The sequence below is a fragment of the Coregonus clupeaformis genome, chromosome 14 (assembly GCF_020615455.1).
Source record: "Coregonus clupeaformis isolate EN_2021a chromosome 14, ASM2061545v1, whole genome shotgun sequence".
In the NCBI taxonomy this organism is placed as follows: Eukaryota; Metazoa; Chordata; class Actinopteri; order Salmoniformes; family Salmonidae; genus Coregonus; species Coregonus clupeaformis.
This window is the reverse complement of record NC_059205.1, coordinates 46,154,962-46,177,171: the sequence shown is the minus strand read 5'-3', so window position 1 is coordinate 46,177,171 and position 22,210 is coordinate 46,154,962. Positions and strand designations below refer to the sequence as shown.

The window sequence follows — 22,210 nt, the reverse complement described above, 5'->3', positions numbered from 1 at the left end:
GTATTGACTTTGGAGGGGGAATAGTTATGCACGCTCAAGTTCTGTTTTTTTGTCTTATTTCTTGTTTGTTTCACCCCAAAAAATATTTTTCATCTTCAAAGTGGTAGGCATGTTGTGTAAATCAAATGATACAAACCCCCAAAAACTCTATTTTAATTCTAGGTCGTAATGCAACAATATAGGAAAAATGCCAAGGGGGGTGAATACTTTCGCAAGCCACTGTATTTATTTCTAGTTCAGCTCATAGTAATGGCATTTTAAATATCCTATGTTAACAAGAAGTCCCACGTCCTCGATCCCCTTTTACGAAATAATCAAAGCTTAATTAAGTATGGTTCAGAATAACTACAGTACCTTACAAAACTGAGGCAGACGCTGAGATTTTTTATATAGGAGACAAAAAAATACATATTACATTTATGTACTGCAGTTGACGTATTCGGACTAGCTATGCTTAATGTCATTTACAGTTACAGTAACTGGCTTCACGAAAGAAGAATGCACTTCAGTGTTTCAACAAACAGCACTAGACTAACATTTAAAAAAACAAAACAAAACATTAAATTTAACTCAACATCAAAACTTGACATTAAACTTGACATAAAAACTGACCATTTTAAATAATAAAAAACAATGCAATATTAATGGAAATAAAAATTTTAAACATACAAATCGGTAAGGTTAGCTTTCTTAGTACATTATTTGCTTCATATACAATTAAAACTCTCATGTACAGACACGCACGTCCTTAAAAGGTAGACTCTGCAATATGACATCATCATACACAGCGGGGCGACTTCCTGCTTCCAGTCATAAACAACAACAGAATTCAATATCTGCCCTTAGGAAGAGCCAATACGGTCAATCTCGGCAGAATTCAATTGTTTTGTTTATTTCTGTAAGCAGGAAGTGTACCCTGCTCTGTATGATGATGTCATATTGTGGACTCTACCTTTAATGTATTAAAGGTATTTCTCTCTTGACTTTGAGAGAGCTCCCATTCTTCATAATGTAGCGTAACATTTTAAGATGTTAGGACTTGACTTCTCTGTTTTCTATGCTTCATCTAGTGCAGAATTACTTAGGACCATCTCTGTGCGCAATAATTGGCTGTGGTGAGGTCGTTATGACCCAAATTCCACAGTTTCCTGGGTGATGGCTTTGAACTCATAGTTTCCCCTTCCATCCATGTGCAGGTAGTACTGGAGAAGACAGAAATCACTGGTTAGAAGGTGTTCTTTCTTAAAGGCCCTCTTAGATATTTGGAATGTATTTTAATCTATATAAAATAAAATGCTCCTACAAAATAGATGATGTAAACAAGTAAACGCTCTTAGAATTAAAAAAGGACAAAAGAACAGGGCTTTAGTATTCACCTGCATTATATTATTATATGCACAGTCATTTTATGTTTCATCATTTGGTGTGACAGGACTTACCTCATGGTGCTTCCACAAAGACTTCCTGTGAGAAACCGTGAACAACGTGATGCCCACCTGAGGAAAGGTAAATATGACATCCCATAAGCTACCATGCATCAGTTAGCTTGGTTCTTTTTCATTCCTCTTTCACAATGTGCACATAAATAAAATATTTTTCAATAATCATCAACATATTGACAAATGGTTGGGATATGGCAAAATCTTTGTACTTACATTGATGTACATTTTGTAAACTTGAATAAAAAAATAAAAAAGATTGACAAATGACCTATTTAATGTATAATCTGAATAATAGTCCACAGTGTTGTATCTTACCGTCCTGCAGTGGCTGTAGATGAAGTCCTCCACATCTACACTCACAGCACTGGTGCACTCATCCAGGATGGCAAACTGGGGCTTATGGTAAAACAGACGGGCCATCTAGATACCAGAGAGATGAGATGAGATGTGTGTGTGAGAGAAGAGAAGAGAAGAGGAGTCCAATCAATGAAAAGCTACCTTTACAGTGAGGGAAAAAAGTATTTGATCCCCTGCTGATTTTGTACGTTTGCCCACTGACAAAGAAATGATCAGTCTATAATTTTAATGGTAGGTTTATTTGAACAGTGAGAGACAGAATAACAACAAAAAAATCCAGAAAAACGCATGTCAAAAATGTTATAAATTGATTTGCATTTTAATGAGGGAAATAAGTATTTGACCCCCTCTCAATCAGAAAGATTTCTGGCTCCCAGGTGTCTTTTATACAGGTAACGAGCTGAGATTAGGAGCACACTCTTAAAGGAAGTGCTCCTAATCTCAGCTTGTTACCTGTATAAAAGACACCTGTCCACAGAAGCAATCAATCAATCAAGACTCCAAACTCTCCAATATGGCCAAGACCAAAGAGCTCTCCAAGGATGTCAGGGACAAGATTGTAGACGTACACAAGGCTGGAATGGGCTACAAGACCATCGCCAAGCAGCTTGGTGAGAAGGTGACAACAGTTGGTGCAATTATTCGCAAATGGAAGAAACACAAAAGAACTGTCAATCTTCCTCGGCCTGGGGCTCCATGCAAGATCTCACCTCGTGGAGTTGCAATGATCATGAGAACGGTGAGGAATCAGCCCAGAACTACACGGGAGGATCTTGTCAATGATCTCAAGGCAGCTGGGACCATAGTCACCAAGAAAACAATTGGTAACACACTACGCCGTGAAGGACTGAAATCCTGCAGCGCCCGCAAGGTCCCCCTGCTCAAGAAAGCACATATACAGGGCCGTCTGAAGTTTGCCAATGAACATCTGAATGATTCAGATAACTGGGTGAAAGTGTTGTGGTCAGATGAGACCAAAATCGAGCTCTTTAGCATCAACTCAACTCGCCGTGTTTGGAGGAGGAGGAATGCTGCCTATGACCCTAAGAACACCATCCCCACCGTCAAACATGGAGGTAGAAACATTATGCTTTGGGGGTGTTTTTCTGCTAAGGGGACAGGACTACTTCACCGCATCAAAGGGACGATGGACGGGGCCATGTACCGTCAAATCTTGGGTGAGAACCTCCTTCCCTCAGCCAGGGCATTGTAAATGGGTCGTGGATTCTAGCACGACAATGACCCAAAACACACGGCCAAGACAACAAAGGAGTGGCTCAATAAGAAGCACATTAAGGTCCTGGAGTGGCCTAGCCAGTCTCCAGACCTTAATCCCATAGAAAATATGTGGAGGGAGCTGAAGGTTCGAGTTGCCAAACGTCAGCCTCGAAACCTTAATGACTTGGAGAAGATCTGCAAAGAGGAGTGGGACAAAATCCCTCCTGAGATGTGTGCAAACCTGGTGGCCAACTACAAGAAACGTCTGACCTCTGTGATTGCCAACAAGGGTTTTGCCACAAAGTACTAAGTCAAGTATTTGACCCCTCTGCAAAACATATTTCCCTCATTAAAATGCAAATCAATTTATAACATTTTTGACATGCGTTTTTCTGGATTTTTTGTTTGTTATTCTGTCTCTCACTGTTCAAATAAACCTACCATTAAAATTATAGACTGATCATTTCTTTGTCAGTGGGCAAACGTACAAAATCAGCAGGGGATCAAATACTTTTTTACAGCTGTATGTGCTTGGAAAATGGTCTTAAAAGTCATGGCAACATAAATGGAGTGCAGTGCTATGCAGCTAGCAGAATTAGTCTGGCATAGAAAGAGACAAAACAACTACATGTGTCTTCACTATTCACTGTTGTTTTCTTTAGGAAATGAGCAGTGACTTACAGCCATCCTCTGTTTCTCTCCTCCACTGAGGACGTCCATCCAGTCCTGGACGGTGTCCCAGCTGCCCTCCCTCTCCAGGATGTGACCAAGCTGGACGTTGTCCAGGTACTCCTTCAGCACCTGTTGCCCAGCAGAACACACACACACACAGAAACGGAGAGACGCACAGATACGTACAAAAACGCCAGCATACCACACTGTCAGCAAACAGCGTGCATAGCTTAGTGCTATCCTCTGACATACCACATCCTACTGACAGAGGCCATGTACAGCACACTTGAGAAGCATTACAAATCATTGGTCAAAAAAAGGGCTGCTGTGATTGGATATATGGTATAGTAAAGAGCTGATGTGTTTGGATATACACTACCAGTCAAAAGTTTGGACACACCTACTCATTCAAGGGTTTTCTTTATTTTTACATTGTAGAATAATAGTGAAGACATAAAACTATGAAATAACACATATGGAATCATGTAGTAACCAAAAAAGTGTTAAACAAATCAAAATATATTTTATATTTGAGATTCTTCAAATAGCCACCCTTTGCCTTGATGACAGCTTTGCACACGCTTGGCATTCTCTCAACCAGCTTCATGAGGTAGTCACCTGGAATGCATTTTAATTAACAGGTGTGCCTTCTTAAATGTTAATTTGTGGAATTTCTTTCCTTCTTAATATGTTTGAGCCAATCATCAAGTGATACAGAAGATAGCCCTATTTGGTAAAAGACCAAGTCCATATTATGGCAAGAACAGCTCAAATAAGCAAAGAGAAACTACAGTCCATCATTACTTTAAGACATGAAGGTCAGTCAATACAGTATATTTCAAGAACTTTGAAAGTTTCTTCAAGTGCTGTCGCAAAAACCATCAAGCACTATGATGAAACTGGCTCTCATGAGGACCGCCACAGGAATGGAAGACCCAGAGTTACCTCTGCTGCAGAGGATAAGTTCATTAGAGTTACCAGCCTCAGAAATTGCAGCCCAAATAAATGCTTCACAGAGTTCAAGTAACAGACACATCTCAACATCAACTGTTCAGAGGAGACTGTGTGAATCAGGCCTTCATGGTCGAATTGCTGTAAAGAAACCACTACTAAAGGACACCAATAATAATAAGAGACTTGCTTGGGCCAAGAAACATGAGCAATGGACATTAAACCGGTGGAAATGTGTCATTTGGTCTGGAGCCAAATTTGAGATTTTTGGTTCCAACCGCTGTGTCTTTGTGAGACGTGGTGTGGGTGAACGGATTATCTCCTCATGTGTATTTCCCACCATAAAGCATGGAGGAGGAGGTGTTATGGTGTGGGGGTGCTTTACTTGTGACACTGTCTGTGATTTATCTAGAATTCAAGGCACACTTAACCAGCATGGCTACCACAGCATTCTTCAGCGATACGCCATCCCATCTGGTTTGGGCTTAGTGGGACTATCATTTGTTTTTCAACAGGACAATGACCCAACACACCTCCAGGCTGTGTAAGGGCTATTTTACCATGGAGGAGAGTGATGAGTGCTGCATCAGATTACGTGGCCTCCACAATCCCCCGTCCTCAACCCAATTGAGATGGTTTGGGATGAGTCGGGCCGGAGAGTGAAGGAAAAGCAGCCAACAAGTGCTCAGCATATGTGGGAACTCCTTCAAGACTGTTGGAAAAGCATTCCAGGTGAAGCTGGTTGAGAGAATGCCAAGAGTGTGCAAAGCTGTCATCAATATAAAGGGTGGCTACTTCGAAGATTCTAAAATATAAAATATATTTTGATCTGTTTAACACTTTTTTGGTTACTATATGATTCCATTTGTGTTATTTCATAGTTTTGATGTCTTCACTATTATTCTACAATGTAGAAAATAGTAAAAATAAAGAAAAACCCTTGAATGAGTAGGTGTGTCCACATTTCTGACTGGTAGTGTACATGTATGGTCCAGTAAAGGGCTGCTATGATTGGATAGTTAGGCTACCTTATCAAAGGTGCCCTTCCTCCTCTGGTCCTCCACTGTATCTGGGTAGATCACCTGATCCCTCAGAGAGCCCAGGGTCATGTATGGCCTCTGGGGAACATAGAAGAGCTTCCCTCGCTCAGGTTTGGTGAGACGGCCACCAAACAGAGGCCAGAGCTGAGAAACAGACACATCCATTACTACTCATGAATGTAAAACACTACAGCAACATAACAGGCTTTTTCAGCAATTGTTGATTCCTCATACCTCTCCCAGGACTCTGAAGAGTGAGCTCTTCCCACAGCCGTTGGGGCCACACACCAAGACGTTTGTCCCTGATGTCACCTTAGGTTAGCAGGGGATGGGAAGGCACAGTTCAGCCGTCTGCACTTACAGATTAAACAGTCCCTCAACCTTCATCATAAGTCTAGTCTTTAGATTTCATGAATTTTATAAATTGGTTCAGTACGGAGTTGCTCCTAGGTGGTATTGAGATACTCACCTCAAAGCTGAGGTCTTTGATAAGAATATCCCCATTGGGCGTTGCAAGAGGTGTATGCTCAAACCTGAGACACAAGTACAACATCAAACCAGGTAGTACCTACTTTCATTAAGCATATTAATCATGTTTATTGTATTGCTATAATACATGTATCTGTCAGATACATACTTAATAATCTTGTCTTTGTGGATGATTTCACCACTTCCTGGGACCAAGGTGATTCTATCTTGTAATTCACCATCTGAAAATGTGACAAAGAAAAAAATCACAAAAGCAATCATCTCGCACATAAACTAGTAAAATGTTATCCTGTTCCTGTGTTAGACTACTGCCACATGAGACTGCTATCTAACAACAATATCAGCATCAATACATTATCAGGGAACATGCAGCGGGTACCTCTGCCTCCCTGCTGAGAGACCATGGTCCTCTCGTATTTCCCAGAGTTCAGCTCTTTCAGGACTTTAATGATCTCGGTGATGCGAGCTGTGAACCTGTAGGGGGACAGCAGGAGTCAGTGAGGAGGGGGACAGCAAGAGTCAGTGAGGAGGGGGACAGCAAGAGTCAGTGAGGAGGGGGACAGCAAGAGTCAGTGAGGAGGGGGACAGCAAGAGTCAGTGAGGAGGGGGACAGCAAGAGTCAGTGAGGAGGGGGACAGCAAGAGTCAGTGAGGAGGGGGGACAGCAAGAGTCAGTGAGGAGGGGGGACAGCAAGAGTCAGTGAGGAGGGGGACAGCAAGAGTCAGTGAGGAGGGGACAGCAAGAGTCAGTGAGGAGGGGGACAGCAAGAGTCAGTGAGGAGGGGGACAGCAAGAGACAGTGAGGAGGGGGACAGCAAGAGTCAGTGAGGAGGGGGACAGCAAGAGTCAGTGAGGAGGGGGACAGCAAGAGTCGAGTCAGTGAGGAGGGTAGCTTATTTAGATCGTAGGTAGCTTATTTAGATCGTAGGTAGGTAGCTTATTTAGGTAGTTATTGTAGGTTTCCGTAGGCAATTATTGTAGGTAAGTATTGTTTACGTATTGTTTAAGTATTGTTACGGCGGAGCCCGGCGAAGCACGAGGCTAGCTAGCTAGCGGGTAGCTACTGGTAACGTTTATTGGTTATTATCTGTTTAGTGCAATGGTGGAGAGTGGTTTCCAATGTTAATGTGCTAGCTAATGTGCTAGCTAGCTAGCCAACGTTTAATTTTTTTTTGCTGCGTTATGAAAGGAACTTGACACGGACATGAATGATCTGTTTTGTGTGTTAACACACTCTTGGTATGCTAGCTAGCTAGCGGGTAGCTACTGGTAACGTTTATTGGTACTTATCTGTTTAGTGCAACGGTGGAGAGTTGTTTCCAATGTTAATGTGCTAGCTAACCAACGCTTAATTTTTTGCTGCGTTACGAAAGAAACTAGACACGGACATGAATTATCTGTTTAGTGTGTTAACACACTCTTGGTGGTTTGTTGTAACCAAGTATTGGTGCTAAACTGTGTGTTATTGGATGCTAGCATGCTAGTTAGCTATGGCGTCATAGCTAGGCATCGTGGGCTGTTGTGGTTAGTTACTGTGGGTTGGCATTGTTGTTCGGCGGTGCCGGGGTAGCACGAAGCTAGCTAGCTAGCCGTTCTTCAAACAAGGTCAACACAGTGGCCATTGCTAGCTAGCCAACAGACACGGACACGAATTATCTGCTTAGTGTGTTAACACACTATTGGTGGTTTGTTGTGACCAAGTGTTGGCGCTAAACTGTGTGTTTTTGGATGCAAGTGTTGGTGCTAAACTGTGTGTTTTTGGATGCTAGCATGCTAGTTAGCTATGGTGTCATAGTTAGCTAGCTGAATAAAGTGGGTTGAGTCTATTCCTTTAAACATTGAACCGCTGTGGTTCACAACAATTCTGATTTCTAAAGGTGGAAGTTGGTAGAGTTTTTGTTCGGGTGGTTCAGTGAAACAATTATAGTTGTTAGAAGTAGAAGTTTTTGGTGAGGGAGGCCCTGCTCTCTACTGTCCCAGATGTTTAGTTCATTTCATTCCGATCTCCTCTGCATTATTGTAGCCATTTGCTACAGCCTGTCAACTATGCCTCTGCCTATCCCTGTTCTCTCCTCTCTGCACAGGCTACACAAACGCCCCCACACCGCGTGGCTGCTGCCTCTCTAACCTGGTGGTCCCTGCACGCACCCCACACCTGGAGTTCCAGGTCTCAGGCAGCCTCTGGAACTGCCGTTCTGCTGCCAACAAAGCTGACTTCATCCCAGCCTATGCTAATCTCCAGTCCCTCGACTTCCTGGCGCTGACGGAAACATGGATTACCACTGAAAACACTGCTACTCCTACTGCTCTCTCCTCGTCTGACCATGTGTTCTCGCATACCCCGAGAGCATCTGGTCAGAGGGGTGGTGGCACAGGAATCCTCATCTCTCCCAAGTGGACATTCTCAATTTTTCCCCTAACCCATCTGTCTATCTCCTCATTTGAATTCCATGCTGTCACAGTCACTAGCCCATTTAAGCTTAATATCCTTGTCATCTATCGCCCTCCAGGTTCCCTTGGAGAGTTCATCAATGAGCTTGACGCCTTGATAAGTTCCTTTCCTGAGGATGGCTCACCCCTCACAGTTTTGGGGGATTTCAACCTCCCTATGTCCACATTTGACTCATTTCTCTCTGCCTCCTTCTTTCCACTTCTCTCCTCTTTTGACCTCACCCTCTCACCGTCCCCCTACTCACAAGGCAGGCAATACGCTTGACCTCATCTTTACTAGATGCTGCTCTTCTACTAATCTCACTGCAACTCCCCTCCATGTCTCCGACCACTACTTTGTTTCCTTTTCTCTCTCGCTCTCCTCCCACACTACTCACTCTGCCCCTACACAGATGGTAATGCGCCGCCGCAACCTTCGCTCTCTCTCTCCCACTACTCTCTCCTCTTCCATCCTATCATCTCTTCCCTCTGCTCAATCCTTCTCCCTCCAATCTCCTGATTCTGCCTCCTCAACCCTCCTCTCCTCCCTTTCTGCATCCTTTGACTCTCTGTGTCCCCTATCCTCCCGGCCGGCTCGGTCCTCCCCCTCCAGCTCCGTGGCTTGATGACTCATTGCGAGCTCACAGAACAGAGCTCCGGGCAGCGGAGCGGAAATGGAAGAAAACTAAACTCCCTGCCGACCTGGCATCTTTTCACTCCCTCCTCTCTACATTTTCTTCATCTGTTTCTGCTGCTAAGGCCACTTTCTACCACTCTAAATTCCAAGCATCTGCCTCTAACCCTAGGAAGCTCTTTGCCACATTTTCCTCCCTCCTGAATCCTCCCCCCGCCCCCTCTCTCTCTGTGGATGACTTCGTCAACCACTTTGAAAAGAAGGTTGACGACATTCGATCCTCGTTTGTTAAGTCTAATGATACTGCTGGTCCTACTCACACTGCCCTACCCTATGCTTTGACTTATTTCTCCCCTCTCTCTCCAGATAAAATCCTGCGACTTGTGACTGCAGGCCGCCCAACAACCTGCCCGCTTGACCCCATCCCCTCCTCTCTTCTCCAGACCATCTCCGGTGACCTTCTCCCCTACCTCACCTCGCTGATCAACTCATCCTTGACCGCTGGCCATGTCCCTTCCGTCTTCAAGAGAGCGAGAGTTGCTCCCCTTCTCAAGAAACCAACACTCGATCCCACTGATGTCAACAACTACAGACCAGTATCCCTTCTTTCTTTTCTTTCCAAAACTATTGAGCGTGCCGTCTTTAGCCAACTCTCTTGCTATCTCTCTCAGAATGACCTTCTTGATCCAAACCAGTCAGGTTTCAGGACTGGTCATTCAACTGAGACTGCTCTTCTCTGTGTCACGGAGGCTCTCCGCACTGCTAAAGCTAACTCTCTCTCCTCTGCTCTTGTCCTTCTAGACCTGTCTGCTGCCTTTGATACTGTGAACCATCAGATCCTCCTCTCCACCCTCTCCGAGCTGGGCATCTCCGGCGCGGCTCACTCCTGGATTGCGTCCTACCTGACCGGTCGCTCATACCAAGTGGCGTGGCGAGAAGCTGTCTTCGCACCACGTGCTCTCACCACTGGTGTCCCCCAGGGCTCAGTTCTAGGCCCTCTCCTTTTCTCCCTATACACCAAGTCACTTGGCTCTGTCATATCCTCACATGGCCTCTCCTATCATTGCTACGCTGACGATACACAACTAATCTTCTCCTTTCCCCCTTCTGATAACCAGGTGGAGAATCGCATCTCTGCATGTCTGGCAGACATATCAGTATGGATGACGGATCACCACCTCAAGCTGAACCCTGGCAAGACGGAGCTGCTCTTCCTCCCGGGGAAGGACTGCCCGTTCCATGATCTCGCCATCACGGTTGACAACTCCGCTGTGTCCTCCTCCCAGAGTGCGAAGAGCCTAGGCGTGACCCTGGACAACACCCTGTCGTTCTCCGCCAACATCAAGGCGGTGACCCGCTCCTGCAGGTTCATGCTCTACAACATTCGGAGAGTACGACCCTGCCTTACACAGGAAGCGGCACAGGTCCTAATCCAGGCACTTGTCATCTCCCGTCTGGACTACTGCAACTCGCTGTTGGCTGGCCTCCCTGCCTGTGCCATTAAACCCCTACAACTCATCCAGAATGCCGCAGCCCGTCTGGTGTTCAACCTTCCCAAGTTCTCTCACGTCACCCCCTCCTCCGCACACTCCACTGGCTTCCAGTTGAAGCTCGCATCCGCTACAAGACCATGGTGCTTGCCTATGGAGCAGTGAGGGGAACGGCACCTCTGTACCTTCGGGCTCTGATCAGTCCCTACACCCAAACGAGGGCATTGCGTTCATCCACCTCTGGCCTGCTGGCTCCCCTTCCTCTGCGGAAGCATAGTTCCCGCTCAGCCCAGTCAAAACTGTTCGCTGCTCTGGCACCCCAATGGTGGAACAAGCTCCCTCACGACGCCAGGACAGCGGAGTCACTCACCACCTTCCGGAGACATTTGAAACCCCACCTCTTTAAGGAATACCTGGGATAGGATAAAGTAATCCTTCTACCCCCCCCCCCCAAAAAAAAAATTGTAAAGTGGTTATCCCACTGGCTATAGGGTGAACGCACCAATTGGTGAGTCGCTCTGGATAAGAGCGTCTGCTAAATGACGTAAATGTGCCCCTGAGCAAGGCACTTAACCCTAATTGCTCCTGTAAGTCGCTCTGGATAAGAGCGTCTGCTAAATGACTAAAATGTAAATGTAATGTAAATGAGGGGGACAGCAAGAGTCAGTGAGGAGGGGGACAGCAAGAGTCAGTGAGGAGGGGACAGCAGGAGTCAGTGAGGAGGGGACAGAAGGAGTCAGTGAGGAAGGGACAGAAGGAGTCAGTGAGGAGGGGACAGCAGGAGTCAGTGAGGAGGGGACAGCAGGAGTCAGTGAGGAGGGGACAGCAGGAGTCAGTGAGGAGGGGGACACAGCAAGAGTCAGTGAGGAGGGGACAGCAGGAGTCAGTGAGGAGGGGACAGAAGGAGTCAGTGAGGAGGGGACAGCAGGAGTCAGTGAGGAAGGGACAGAAGGAGTCAGTGAGGAAAGGACAGCAGGAGTCAGTGAGGAGGGGACAGCAGGAGTCAGTGAGGAGGGGACAGAAGGAGTCAGTGAGGAGGGGACAGAAGGAGTCAGTGAGGAGGGGACAGAAGGAGTCAGTGAGGAGGGGACAGAAGGAGTCAGTGAGGAAGGGACAGAAGGAGTCAGTGAGGAGGGGACAGCAGATGGAGGGAAAGAAGAACAAGTGGAGTGATCTGAGACCATTAAACCATTAACCCAATGAACAATTGAACCAACAAACCAATGAACCACTGAACTAGTCCCAGATCTGTTTGTGCTCTTACCTACTCCATTGCTGTCTTTACCAAGCCAAACAGTCTGGCCTCACAACAATCTTCAAATATGAACAATAATGAGCTTGAGGAGAACAGAGGATTGGATCCTAATTCGATAACCCCCACAACTACCCTCCAATCGCAAGGGTTATGCAAATATTGGAACTCTATTGCAATAACAGACAGAGATAGCATGATAGCGCTAACAAACTGGCATTCAGGCTACCAGTGCACCAGTTGAACCAATTGTGTGATAAGAGCATTGTGTATGACTGACCCTGAGAGCCTGCTCATCTCTCTGCCAGCCAGGACGATCCTGCCCAGGGCCTGAGACATGCTCAGCAACATACGCCCACTCTGGTAATAGTCCTGGAGGAGAAAGAGAGGGAGAGAGGGGAGACAGGGAAGTTAGGATCTGATCCATACAGAACACACACACACACACTCTTTGTCTCTCCTCACCTCTAGCAGCTCAGCGTGGGTACTGTGTAGGTGGCGTGGGTGGGTACGGTTCAGGAACGGCCTGCTCACCACCAGGTACCCCACAACAGTGGCAATATCTACAGAGGTGGGAAAACCACAAGTATTTAATTCAGCTATAAACCACATCAGATGAGAGAGTATGAATAAAGTAATTAACAAACTTCAAATCAAAGAGTATTCTCACACTTTGCAATGACGCTGTCCACGAAACCAGTTGAAAAGCGGAAGAAAATGAAATTGTGCAAATGATCCACCTATGGGAGAGAATGTAACGTAAGACATTGATATGCATTGTAGTACAGATCCTCTGTGATACCATAGTACGGGTGATTTTATTTGGCCCCCAAAGTTTTCTGAGCATAAAAGACAAACCCCTAGCAAATCAGCTCCAAGTGATTTTAATTTAGGAAATCTGTAGACAAGTATTCCCACGCATAATAGAGAGATATATGTGATCGTATGCAAATGTAAGTACGGTTTGAAATTATTATGTTTTAGTCAAATGTTATATCTGTTTGGGCTTCTTGTGGTCAATTTGCCATCGACAAATTATTTGTAATTATGTTCCTGCCTCCTGATCATCCCCCCAAGAAAAAAATTGTCAGGCGGGTGAATCTAGTTGATGATCCCTGCCATAGTAAGTCAACTACCGCCACTGATAGATTTAAAGCCCCAAACCCTCTCACCAGTTTCTGGAAGGTGGAGTGAATGGTCTGTTTCTCCCTCAGGTTTCCATTGTAGAAGGCAATTTCTTCACTGTGGGAAACAAAACATTAAACCAGTTATTTTCACAGTGGAAAAATAACATGAAACAGAAATTATTTGTCTTAAAAAGGAGAAGAGAGGAACAGTAGTAAGGATAGATGTGCGACCCGACTGACCTGTTGGTGATGAGGCGTGAGTTGACGAATCGGTACTCTCCCTCGTATCTCTGCTCCATCACCGTCATCTTGCCGATGGGCCTCCGCAGACGTGTCAGGATGAGCCCAGAGAACACCAGGTAGCCTATCATACAGGCAGGACCCTGAGGGGAAAGAGGAGAGTAGAGTAGAAACTCTATTCTACTGTGCAGATGCATTGGGGATTAACATTTTCATTCTTTCAATTGAAACTACATATAAGCCTAAATGTAGGACAATTCCAGAGATCCATAGAAGGCTACATTAGACAAAGCAAGACTCACCTGTGGCCCGATGGCCGAGGTCAACTTGAAGATGTACAGACCAATGTCCAATAGAGGCTAAAGGAAGAGACAAAACCTGTCTGATTATCATCCCAGGTTCAGTGTACTGTCAATAGCAGTAGATTGTATCAGGCTTTGAGCAGCATTAGTTGTCTCTACAACAGAGGTATTTTTTAATAGCCTGGTTGAACCAGACTGAATTCTGAACTCGGCATTGTTTCATTTGAGTGCAGAATTTGGTCTAGTATAACCAGGCTATTTAAGTGCAGGTTACCTTGCTGATGTTGGAGTAGAGGTCCACCACACTGTTACAAAACTTCTCCACGTCCTGGGTCAACAGCTGGTCAGGGTTACCGATGCGGTTGTCCAGGTTACCAATCTTATAGTATGTGTAACCTCTGGAGAGGAGATGTGGGATGGGAGGATGGTGTGGTGAAAACATGAAACAGGGTTTGGCAGGTGTTTTATGTATTTTCTATCACTTTGAGTTTATGAAGTCATTGTTCCTTACACCATTGTAACAGGGTCACTACACTGTAAGTAGTGGGGCTAGGACATTTGTAAAATGAAATCTGATCAAGGGAAAAATCCTTTCAAACTACCTCTATTGCTAAAGGCTAATCCACTGAGGTATATATGAACTAGAGACAGCGTCCAAAATGGACGCTTGTTGTTTTCAGCGTAATCTACTTAAGTTTGCATTCGCTGTTTCGTAGTTGCTGCCATCTTTCTATATCCGTTTTTACTGGGACGACAACGCCTGCGCACTGGACAGACAGCAGTACCGCGCGAACATGCTCCGGGAACTCTGCCAGAGCGTGCCATGCACGTGGACGGCTACACAAACCAAACGGCACGTCGATGGCCAGCATGAATTAAATGTTTTCGTATCTTCGGCTGTGAGTGATGAAAAAGAAAAAAATAGGCCTCAGCGCCAATTATTTGAATATTTCAATGGTAGTTTCGTGCACAAAGGTGAGGACTTAAGTGTCTTATTAGGAATTTTCAAATGTGACTTCTCTATGGGGCTGTCTATGGGAATTGCCTTTCTGGGCCAGACTTCAGTTAAACTACAATACCGATGCTGTCCTCTGGGCACAGCCGAAAGCGTGCTTCCAGTCCGGAACCCTGGGACCTTGGGCTAATCTTGTCACCCAGAACCAAATCTCCCGCTACGTGATTTGGGTTAGATGTAAATGTTAACGTCTGTCACGAGACCAGCTAAGGGCAGACAGACAGATGTTCTCTTGATCTCTCAGAACTAATATTCTGCAAGAAGTAGGCTTGGGAATGAGTGATCAGCAGGACTTACTGCAGGTACTCATCATAGAGGTGCTTGGTGAGTCGAACCCGGCAACAGAGCTTCAGTTCATTCAGACCCAGCTTGAGGAAGTTGTTAACCAGTGAGATCTGAAACAGGCAAACGGGCCATAATAGCAGTCTCATTTAAAAGTAAATAATCATAAGAATCATGAACACCTCATAAAACCTCTAATAAATATAGGCCAGGGATCACCAGTCTGTTAGTTATCAGGCAGTTTTAGTATTGACAAAAAAATACAAAAACGTTCTTCCAATTGGGCACAATTCTAATCCTAACGTAAACCACCATTCCCAAATCATGAGGTTAACTGTTTTCAAGTTCATTAGCTTATTATCAAATATACTGTATTGAGAAAGTGCAATGTGTAGAATTACGCATTATAATTTTGTTTTAATATACGGGTGGTAGAGACAATTAAGACAACAAATTAACCACAAAAATAGAAGTAGGAAAGTTGCACTTACAAATGGCATGACTTTTATAAAGTTGAACAAGAGTCTCTTGAAATCTTTTGTTGAACGACCAATAATTGCACTGCAAACCAACATGCACAAAGTGAACACACACTCACAATGTCACATACAGGGCAAAAAGTGGGGTCATTCTACATTGTAAACCAAAGGTGTGTGTTTTTTTCAGTGTTTTTTAGCGTCCAGAAAACCCAACACTGGAAGAGCTGGATTGTCCGCACCTTAAAGAGCCACTGAACACGCCGATTGGCACGTGTTTTTCTCTCATTCGAAAAACAAGATTTCAGTCTTGGAGGTGTGTTTCCTGACCGATTCCGCGTTTGGTTAATGATGTTTGTCCCCCATGAGACACTGTACTCGGAAGCCTATTTGACTTCCTCAAAATCCCTAGAATGAACCTAAGATAACTCAAGAAATGTATAATTATTTTTAACGTTTTTTGCCGAGGATGTTTTAGTTGCGCAATTTTACATCTAACTATGGTGCTTGGTGCAGTATTTCTCTAGTAAAAAAATGCACGACGTGTTGTCTTATGTAAACAGTCGGAGCTGCTGAGCAGGTCTGCCTCACTGTCTATTCTATTGTATAGAGAGCAATCACCGCAGCTGTTCACCCCATGTTAGTGGGCAAATGGACATCGTCAAATCAAAACCCAACCTTTATTAACCCGCTGTGACGCACAGATGTTACAAACTCCGTTTTAGATGAGATTGACTTTATGACCCAAATTATCCTATTTACACTTTGTAGTCTAGAATACCCGCTTCTGACTCATATCGATGCCACATTTTTATTTATTTTATTTTACCTTTATTTAACTAGGCAAGTCAGTTAAGAACAAATTATTATTTACAATGACGGCCTACACCGGCCAAACCCGGACGACGCTGGGCCAATTGTGCACCACCTTATGGGACTCCTAATCACGGCCGGTTGAGATACAGCCTGGAATCGAACCAGGGGGTCTGTAGTGACGCCTCAAGCACTGAGATGCAGTGCCTTAGACCGCTGCGCCACTCGGGAGCCCAATAGGCCGTTATCAAAGGGATTAGTTGCTTTTTAAAGGCAGTCGCTCTTTAAACTGACCCAGCTAGCTGGGTGAGAGTGAGTCACTGGATTTTGCGAAAGGCTATCACCAGTACCCTGATCAATTACTGAACAGTGGAAAAAGCCACTGGTGAAAGGTGAACACAGCAGGATGAGGAGTGCAAAATAAGATAAAATAAATAAATAAATAAGTCTCATTAATAAGTTGGCCCAGTCTAGTCCTGTAGGGCTGCCAGGATCAATTTTTCCACCCCAAACACAAAATAAAACCCACTCTAGAAAATAATAACTGACTAGAAGGTAGGCTAAATACAGTATTTCAAATATTTGCAAGCCCGCAATCCTTCAAGACCAGTGATGCCCACAAATGCAATTAAACCACAACAACAATGCACAAGTGAGTTCATAAGCACTTAATCATATTCTGCTTCCAGGCACCCCAAGCAACACAAAGTAATCCATGCAAATGTAGCACTGGACACTAGTTTACCCCCGGTATGGCAGCAATATAGTAATAAAAGTGCTTCTTGAAAATATTGACATCTCTGCTAATGATTCCACTGTGGAGGAATTAAGAGGAGATGATTACAACCTGTCAAATATGATAAGTAACAATAATTCTGCAAAGCTATGTTGAAGTTGCTGCTGGCAATGTCGCTGGTGAGAACTTTAATGTTGGTGTGCTAGGGTTTTCTATGGAGTCCTACCTCTAAGGCTGGGCGATATGGCCTAAAAATCATATCTTGATTTATTCAAACTTATGGGCGATTCACGATATACATCTTTATTTTATTTTTTAACGCTTTCTCTTAATAAACTTCGTTGAAGAATTAAAGGTCAATACACTGCATTTCAAACAGTCAGGTGAGAAATAATCGAATTAATTCAGGGCTTGTAAAATTATACCTAGGCTAAATATACGCCTTCCACAACCATAAGACCACTAATCATTTTATTATTTTAGTTTAACCTGCTTTTGTTGCAATAACCACTGATCTGGCTTTCAAGTCTGTCTATGAAGATGCAATTTTTGTTACAGATTTCACCGGAACCATGCACAATGCACATCCGCTAATAATGACTAACTTCTTGTAGGTCTCATGAACAATCTCTCAAGCACAAGCCCACATGCTAGTGAGTAGCCAGCTAATCTTTATATTTCAAGTCTAGCCAACTTGGATCTATTTGCTTGCTAACAAGGAAGAACAATTGAACTGTTATCACCCTCCTGTCCATCTTAAACGGTTTGAACAACATAGCCTGTTCACTTTGTTTAGATATTGAAATCAAGTGGCCTACCTAGATAAGATTATTTATCAGAATGAGAACGTGTTGCCAAATCCTTATATAAATGCGTATTTTTATGCTCATTGCACATTCATAAAACACAGACTAGACAGCTAGCACAACAGTCTGTGGCTAAAATGCTGCTAGCGGTACGTGGTACTGCAATGTCGCACACGACAGAAACTGAGCATTCATTTTCCACAACATGTTCATTGATACTCTCGTTTTAGTAGGGTCTGCTCTGTTCTACATTTTGGGAGTTGAGATAAAAAGGGTATCGTTAGAAAGGTTAAGTTCTCCTCTACTACAGTAAAATAATGTCTCTAAGCATTTCGGTGTCCATACGACCGATTCTGTTGGACCAAACCTTAAATGCAAATACTGAGTTTAAACTGCTTGTTGTCAGGGAGAAGTTATCTTTCGTCTTTGTTGTTGTGGGTGGCAGGGGGAGGGAGTTGGTGTCTGTGTGCGAGTGGGAAGGTGCACAGTGCACACAGCACAGGAGTGAAGCAGACGAGACCAAAAAGACATAACACTCATAAAAACGAACACAAAATAAAAACCTAGATTCTTGCGACACAGGCATTTGGAACATCGAGCCAAAACATTAATTTCAATTAATTAGACATATCTCCCAGCCCTACCTACCTCTCGATCATGGTGCCATTCTGGATCATCCACACATCACAGTAGGTTCTGGCCACCAGCATGGCAGCGATGAGGAGACAGTATCCTGACTGTGGAGCAGTAGATTACAAGAAATAGGTCAACATAAGAGATTGGGAGATCTGTTGAGATGTTAAACAATACACTTCCTTACATTAAGTGAAATGTAATTCCAATCAAGATGAAAATGTTGGAGTGCATTCAAAGTCATCAAGTTTGTAGAAGAGCTCATACCTCTTTGCAGAACACTCCAGGAACCATGATCTTCACTATCTTCAGGATACGTGCAAAGAACACCTTGTCCACCACCGTCCTTTCCTTCTTAGCCTCCTGCCACACATCATACCAAACATTAATACAGATTAATGAGATAAATAAACCACATCAAATCTCACCAGCTCAGTCCTACTTGTTATTATGGTAAAGGCATGTGGATATTGACATTATTGCCAAAATGTTGTCCCTGGGTGTGGTAAGACAGGGGTTCCCAAACTTTTTCACTCTGGGCCCCCCTTCCAGCATTGGGTAAGATCCCGTGCCCCCTATTTCTATGGGCACAAGCACTGTTCATGACACAAACTGTTCTCATCCCTCTTGTTGGTGGAAAGACTTTTGCAGGTTTCAAGCTTATTTCCTGCAATTCTACACAATTTGTCATGGGGTGCAAAGAACATTTTGCAGTTTTAAAGCACATTTTCAAGCAATTCTATACATTTTGGCATATGTATTCATGTGATATTTGAGTAACAAAAAAATTACAACAAATCTATGGGCTAAAAAACCTAAATGAAAAACGTTAGCTGACATGGGCTAGCTGATCTGGACATTTCTGACAAGTTATAAATAGCTCTAAGGTATGCAATGACTAACATGACAAGAGGAACTTATGACGCACTACCCAATTATGAAATAGCACCTTGTGCATTCTACTATTACAACGTTCAAGAGTAAGTTTAAAGCCGGACTGAGTTCATATACAGTGGGGAGAACAAGTATTTGATACACTGCCGATTTTGCAGGTTTTCATACTTACAAAGCATGTAGAGGTCTGTAATTTTTATCAGAGGTACACTTCAACTGTGAGAGACAGAATCTAAAACAAAAATCCAGAAAATCACATTGTATGATTTTTAAGTAATTAATTTGCATTTTATTGCATGACATAAGTATTTGATCACCTACCAACCAGTAAGAATTCCGGCTCTCACAGACCTGTTAGTTTTTCTTTAAAAAGCCCTCCTGTTCTCCACTCATTACCTGTATTAACTGCACCTGTTTGAACTCGTTACCTGTATAAAAGACACCTGTCCACACACTCAATCAAACAGACTCCAACCTCTCCACAATGGCCAAGACCAGAGAGCTGTGTAAGGACATCAGGGATAAAATTATAGATCTGCACAAGGCTGGGATGGGCTACAGGACAATAGGCAAGCAGCTTGGTGAGAAGGCAACAACTGTTGGCGCAATTATTAGAAAATGGAAGAAGTTCAAGATGACGGTCAATCACCCTCGGTCTGGGGCTCCATGCAAGATCTCACCTCGTGGGGCATCAATGATCATGAGGAAGGTGAGGGATCAGCCCAGAACTACACGGCAGGACCTGGTCAATGACCTGAAGAGAGCTGGGACCACAGTCTCAAAGAAAACCATTAGTAACACACTACGCCATCATGGATTAAAATCCTGCAGCGCACGCAAGGTCCCCCTGCTCAAGCCAGTGCATGTCCAGGCCCGTCTGAAGTTTGCCAATGACCATCTGGATGATCCAGAGGAGGAATGGGAGAAGGTCATGTGGTCTGATGAGACAAAAATAGAGCTTTTTGGTCTAAACTCCACTCGCCGTGTTTGGAGGAAGAAGAAGGATGAGTACAACCCCAAGAACACCATCCCAACCGTGAAGCATGGAGGTGGAAAAATCATTCTTTGGAGATGCTTTTCTGCAAAGGGGACAAGACGACTGCACCGTATTGAGGAGAGGATGGATGGGGCCATGTATCGCGAGATCTTAGCCAACAACCTCCTTCCCTCAGTAAGAGCATTGAAGATGGGTCGTGGCTGGGTCTTCCAGCATGACAACGACCCGAAACACACAGCCAGGGCAACTAATGAGTGGCTCCGTAAGAAGCATCTCAAGGTCCTGGAGTGGCCTAGCCAGTCTCCAGACCTGAACCCAATAGAAATCTTTGGAGGGAGCTGAAAGTCTGTATTGCCCAGCGACAGCCCCGAAACCTGAAGGATCTGGAGAAGGTCTGTATGGAGGAGTGGGCCAAAATCCCTGCTGCAGTGTGCGCAAACCTGGTCAAGACCTACAGGAAACATATGATCTCTGTAATTGCAAACAAAGGTTTCTGTACCAAATATTAAGTTCTGCTTTTCTGATGTATCAAATACTTATGTCATGCAATAAAAGGCAAATGAATTACTTAAAAATCATACAATATGATTTTCTGGATTTTTGTTTTAGATTCCGTCTCTCACAGTTGAAGTGTACCTATAATAAAAATTACAGACCTCTACATGCTTTGTAAGTAGGAAAACCTGCAAAATTGGCAGTGTATCAAATACTTGTTCTCCCCACTGTGTGTGTGTATATATAAAACCCTGCGCCCCTCCCCCCACATAGTTTGGGAACCACTGTGGTAAGAGAGAGTGATTTCAACATTGAGTGTGGTAAGAATCTTACAACTCAGTAGTTAGTAACATTTCTTGGATACAAACACTTACATCTTTGCTCAAATGTAGTTCTGATGATCTTTTCACCCTAAACATAAAACAGGAATGAAGCCAATCTATGGTAGCCAAAGACACACAGCAAACGTAGATTACTTTGTTAGTTAGACCTTGCAATCCTGACAACCCAGCTATAACGGGCAATGCAATTATATCCCCTACCACCTCTGTGAGTATCAGTAGAGAAAATTAACTCCATAAACTACTACCTACCTAAAATAGTGTTAAAATAACATAACAGAAATCTCTGGTTCAACGTCATCATACTGCAACTAGTCAGTTACAAATGTTGTATGACAAATGCAGCGTTTAAAACAATTGGGAACTCGGACATCTCCGACTTCAGTGCGTTCAAAACAACTGGGAACTTTGGAAAAAACTATCTCCGACTGAGGAAATCGTTTAGAACGGTCATCCAACTCGGAATTCCACCTCGGGAACTCGCGCCTGTTTCTAGAGCTCCGACTTTCCGACCTGAAGATCACTGACGTCATGATTTGATCTCGTATTTTTCCCGAGTTCCCAGTTGTTGTGAACGCAGCATTACTAGCTAGCCGATGTTGGCTACATCAGTTTAGCATTATGATGGTCGTCACCAAGCTAATCTTACTTTAGCTACGAAATAGTTGTCAAGCTTAACTTAGCTACCCATTTATCTTGGCAGCATGTCTTTTCCTCTTGAGAAGATACAAGGCAACAATTGTGGCGCCTGCTATAGAGCAGTTCTTAGCTGTCAAGTATTTACTGATCGCCGCCATGTTTCCATCTGTCGACCGACCAAGGAAGTAACGAGATGCATGCTGGGGTAGCTACTAGCTACCTGGCTGGCGTGCTAGCAAAATGAGCTATATGGTGCGACATTTCAGTACATCAGAGCAATGCAATGCAAATATTGTATGAATAAACTGTTTAAGCCAAGGACAAAAAAGTAAACATGTCCTTTATCTGCTATAAATCATGCTAGCTATGTGTGTCAACATTGCATTTTTCACTTTTGTTTTCATTTCAAACTCAGCGACATTTGGCAGCAGGAGAAAGCC

At 44.0% G+C, this 22,210-nt stretch overlaps 1 protein-coding gene across 2 annotated transcripts; it reads right to left on the bottom strand.

Moving 5' to 3' along the window:
* Positions 1-364: 364 nt before the first annotated feature.
* On the bottom strand, positions 365-22,032 carry LOC121580824 (ATP-binding cassette sub-family D member 3). Of its 2 annotated transcripts, none has more exons than XM_041895898.2 (22): positions 21,819-22,032; positions 21,165-21,201; positions 18,672-18,767; positions 18,420-18,508; positions 16,975-17,044; positions 14,956-15,053; positions 13,918-14,041; positions 13,644-13,700; positions 13,342-13,484; positions 13,147-13,216; positions 12,645-12,714; positions 12,440-12,537; positions 12,255-12,346; positions 6,549-6,643; positions 6,318-6,390; positions 6,150-6,213; positions 5,915-5,992; positions 5,669-5,824; positions 3,699-3,818; positions 1,758-1,862; positions 1,440-1,496; positions 365-1,202 (listed from the first exon to the last, which is right to left on the bottom strand). In XM_041895898.2, exons 1-22 carry the CDS (start codon positions 21,926-21,928, stop codon positions 1,125-1,127), a joined length of 1,980 nt encoding a protein of 659 aa, XP_041751832.1. In that variant the 5' UTR covers positions 21,929-22,032; the 3' UTR covers positions 365-1,124. The 2 variants fall into 2 exon arrangements, with proteins under 2 accessions (XP_041751832.1, XP_041751831.1); XM_041895897.2 differs by lacking the exon at positions 16,975-17,044 and adding an exon at positions 15,432-15,501 and having other exon boundaries at positions 21,819-22,027.
* Positions 22,033-22,210: the final 178 nt, after the last annotated feature.

What these genes read in the sequence shown, in the direction of transcription:
- LOC121580824 (XM_041895898.2), bottom strand. Translation starts at nt 21,928, where the DNA reads ATGGCGGCGATCAGTAAATACTTGACAGCTAAGAACTGCTCTATAGCA. An exon ending in CTGGAGTGTTCTGCAAAGAG is followed by an intron (nt 18,509 to 18,671) that starts GTATGAGCTCTT and finishes ACTGCTCCACAG; the next exon opens with TCAGGATACTGTCTCCTCAT. An exon ending in ACTCCACCTTCCAGAAACTG is followed by an intron (nt 12,715 to 13,146) that starts GTGAGAGGGTTT and finishes TCTCTCCCATAG; the next exon opens with GTGGATCATTTGCACAATTT.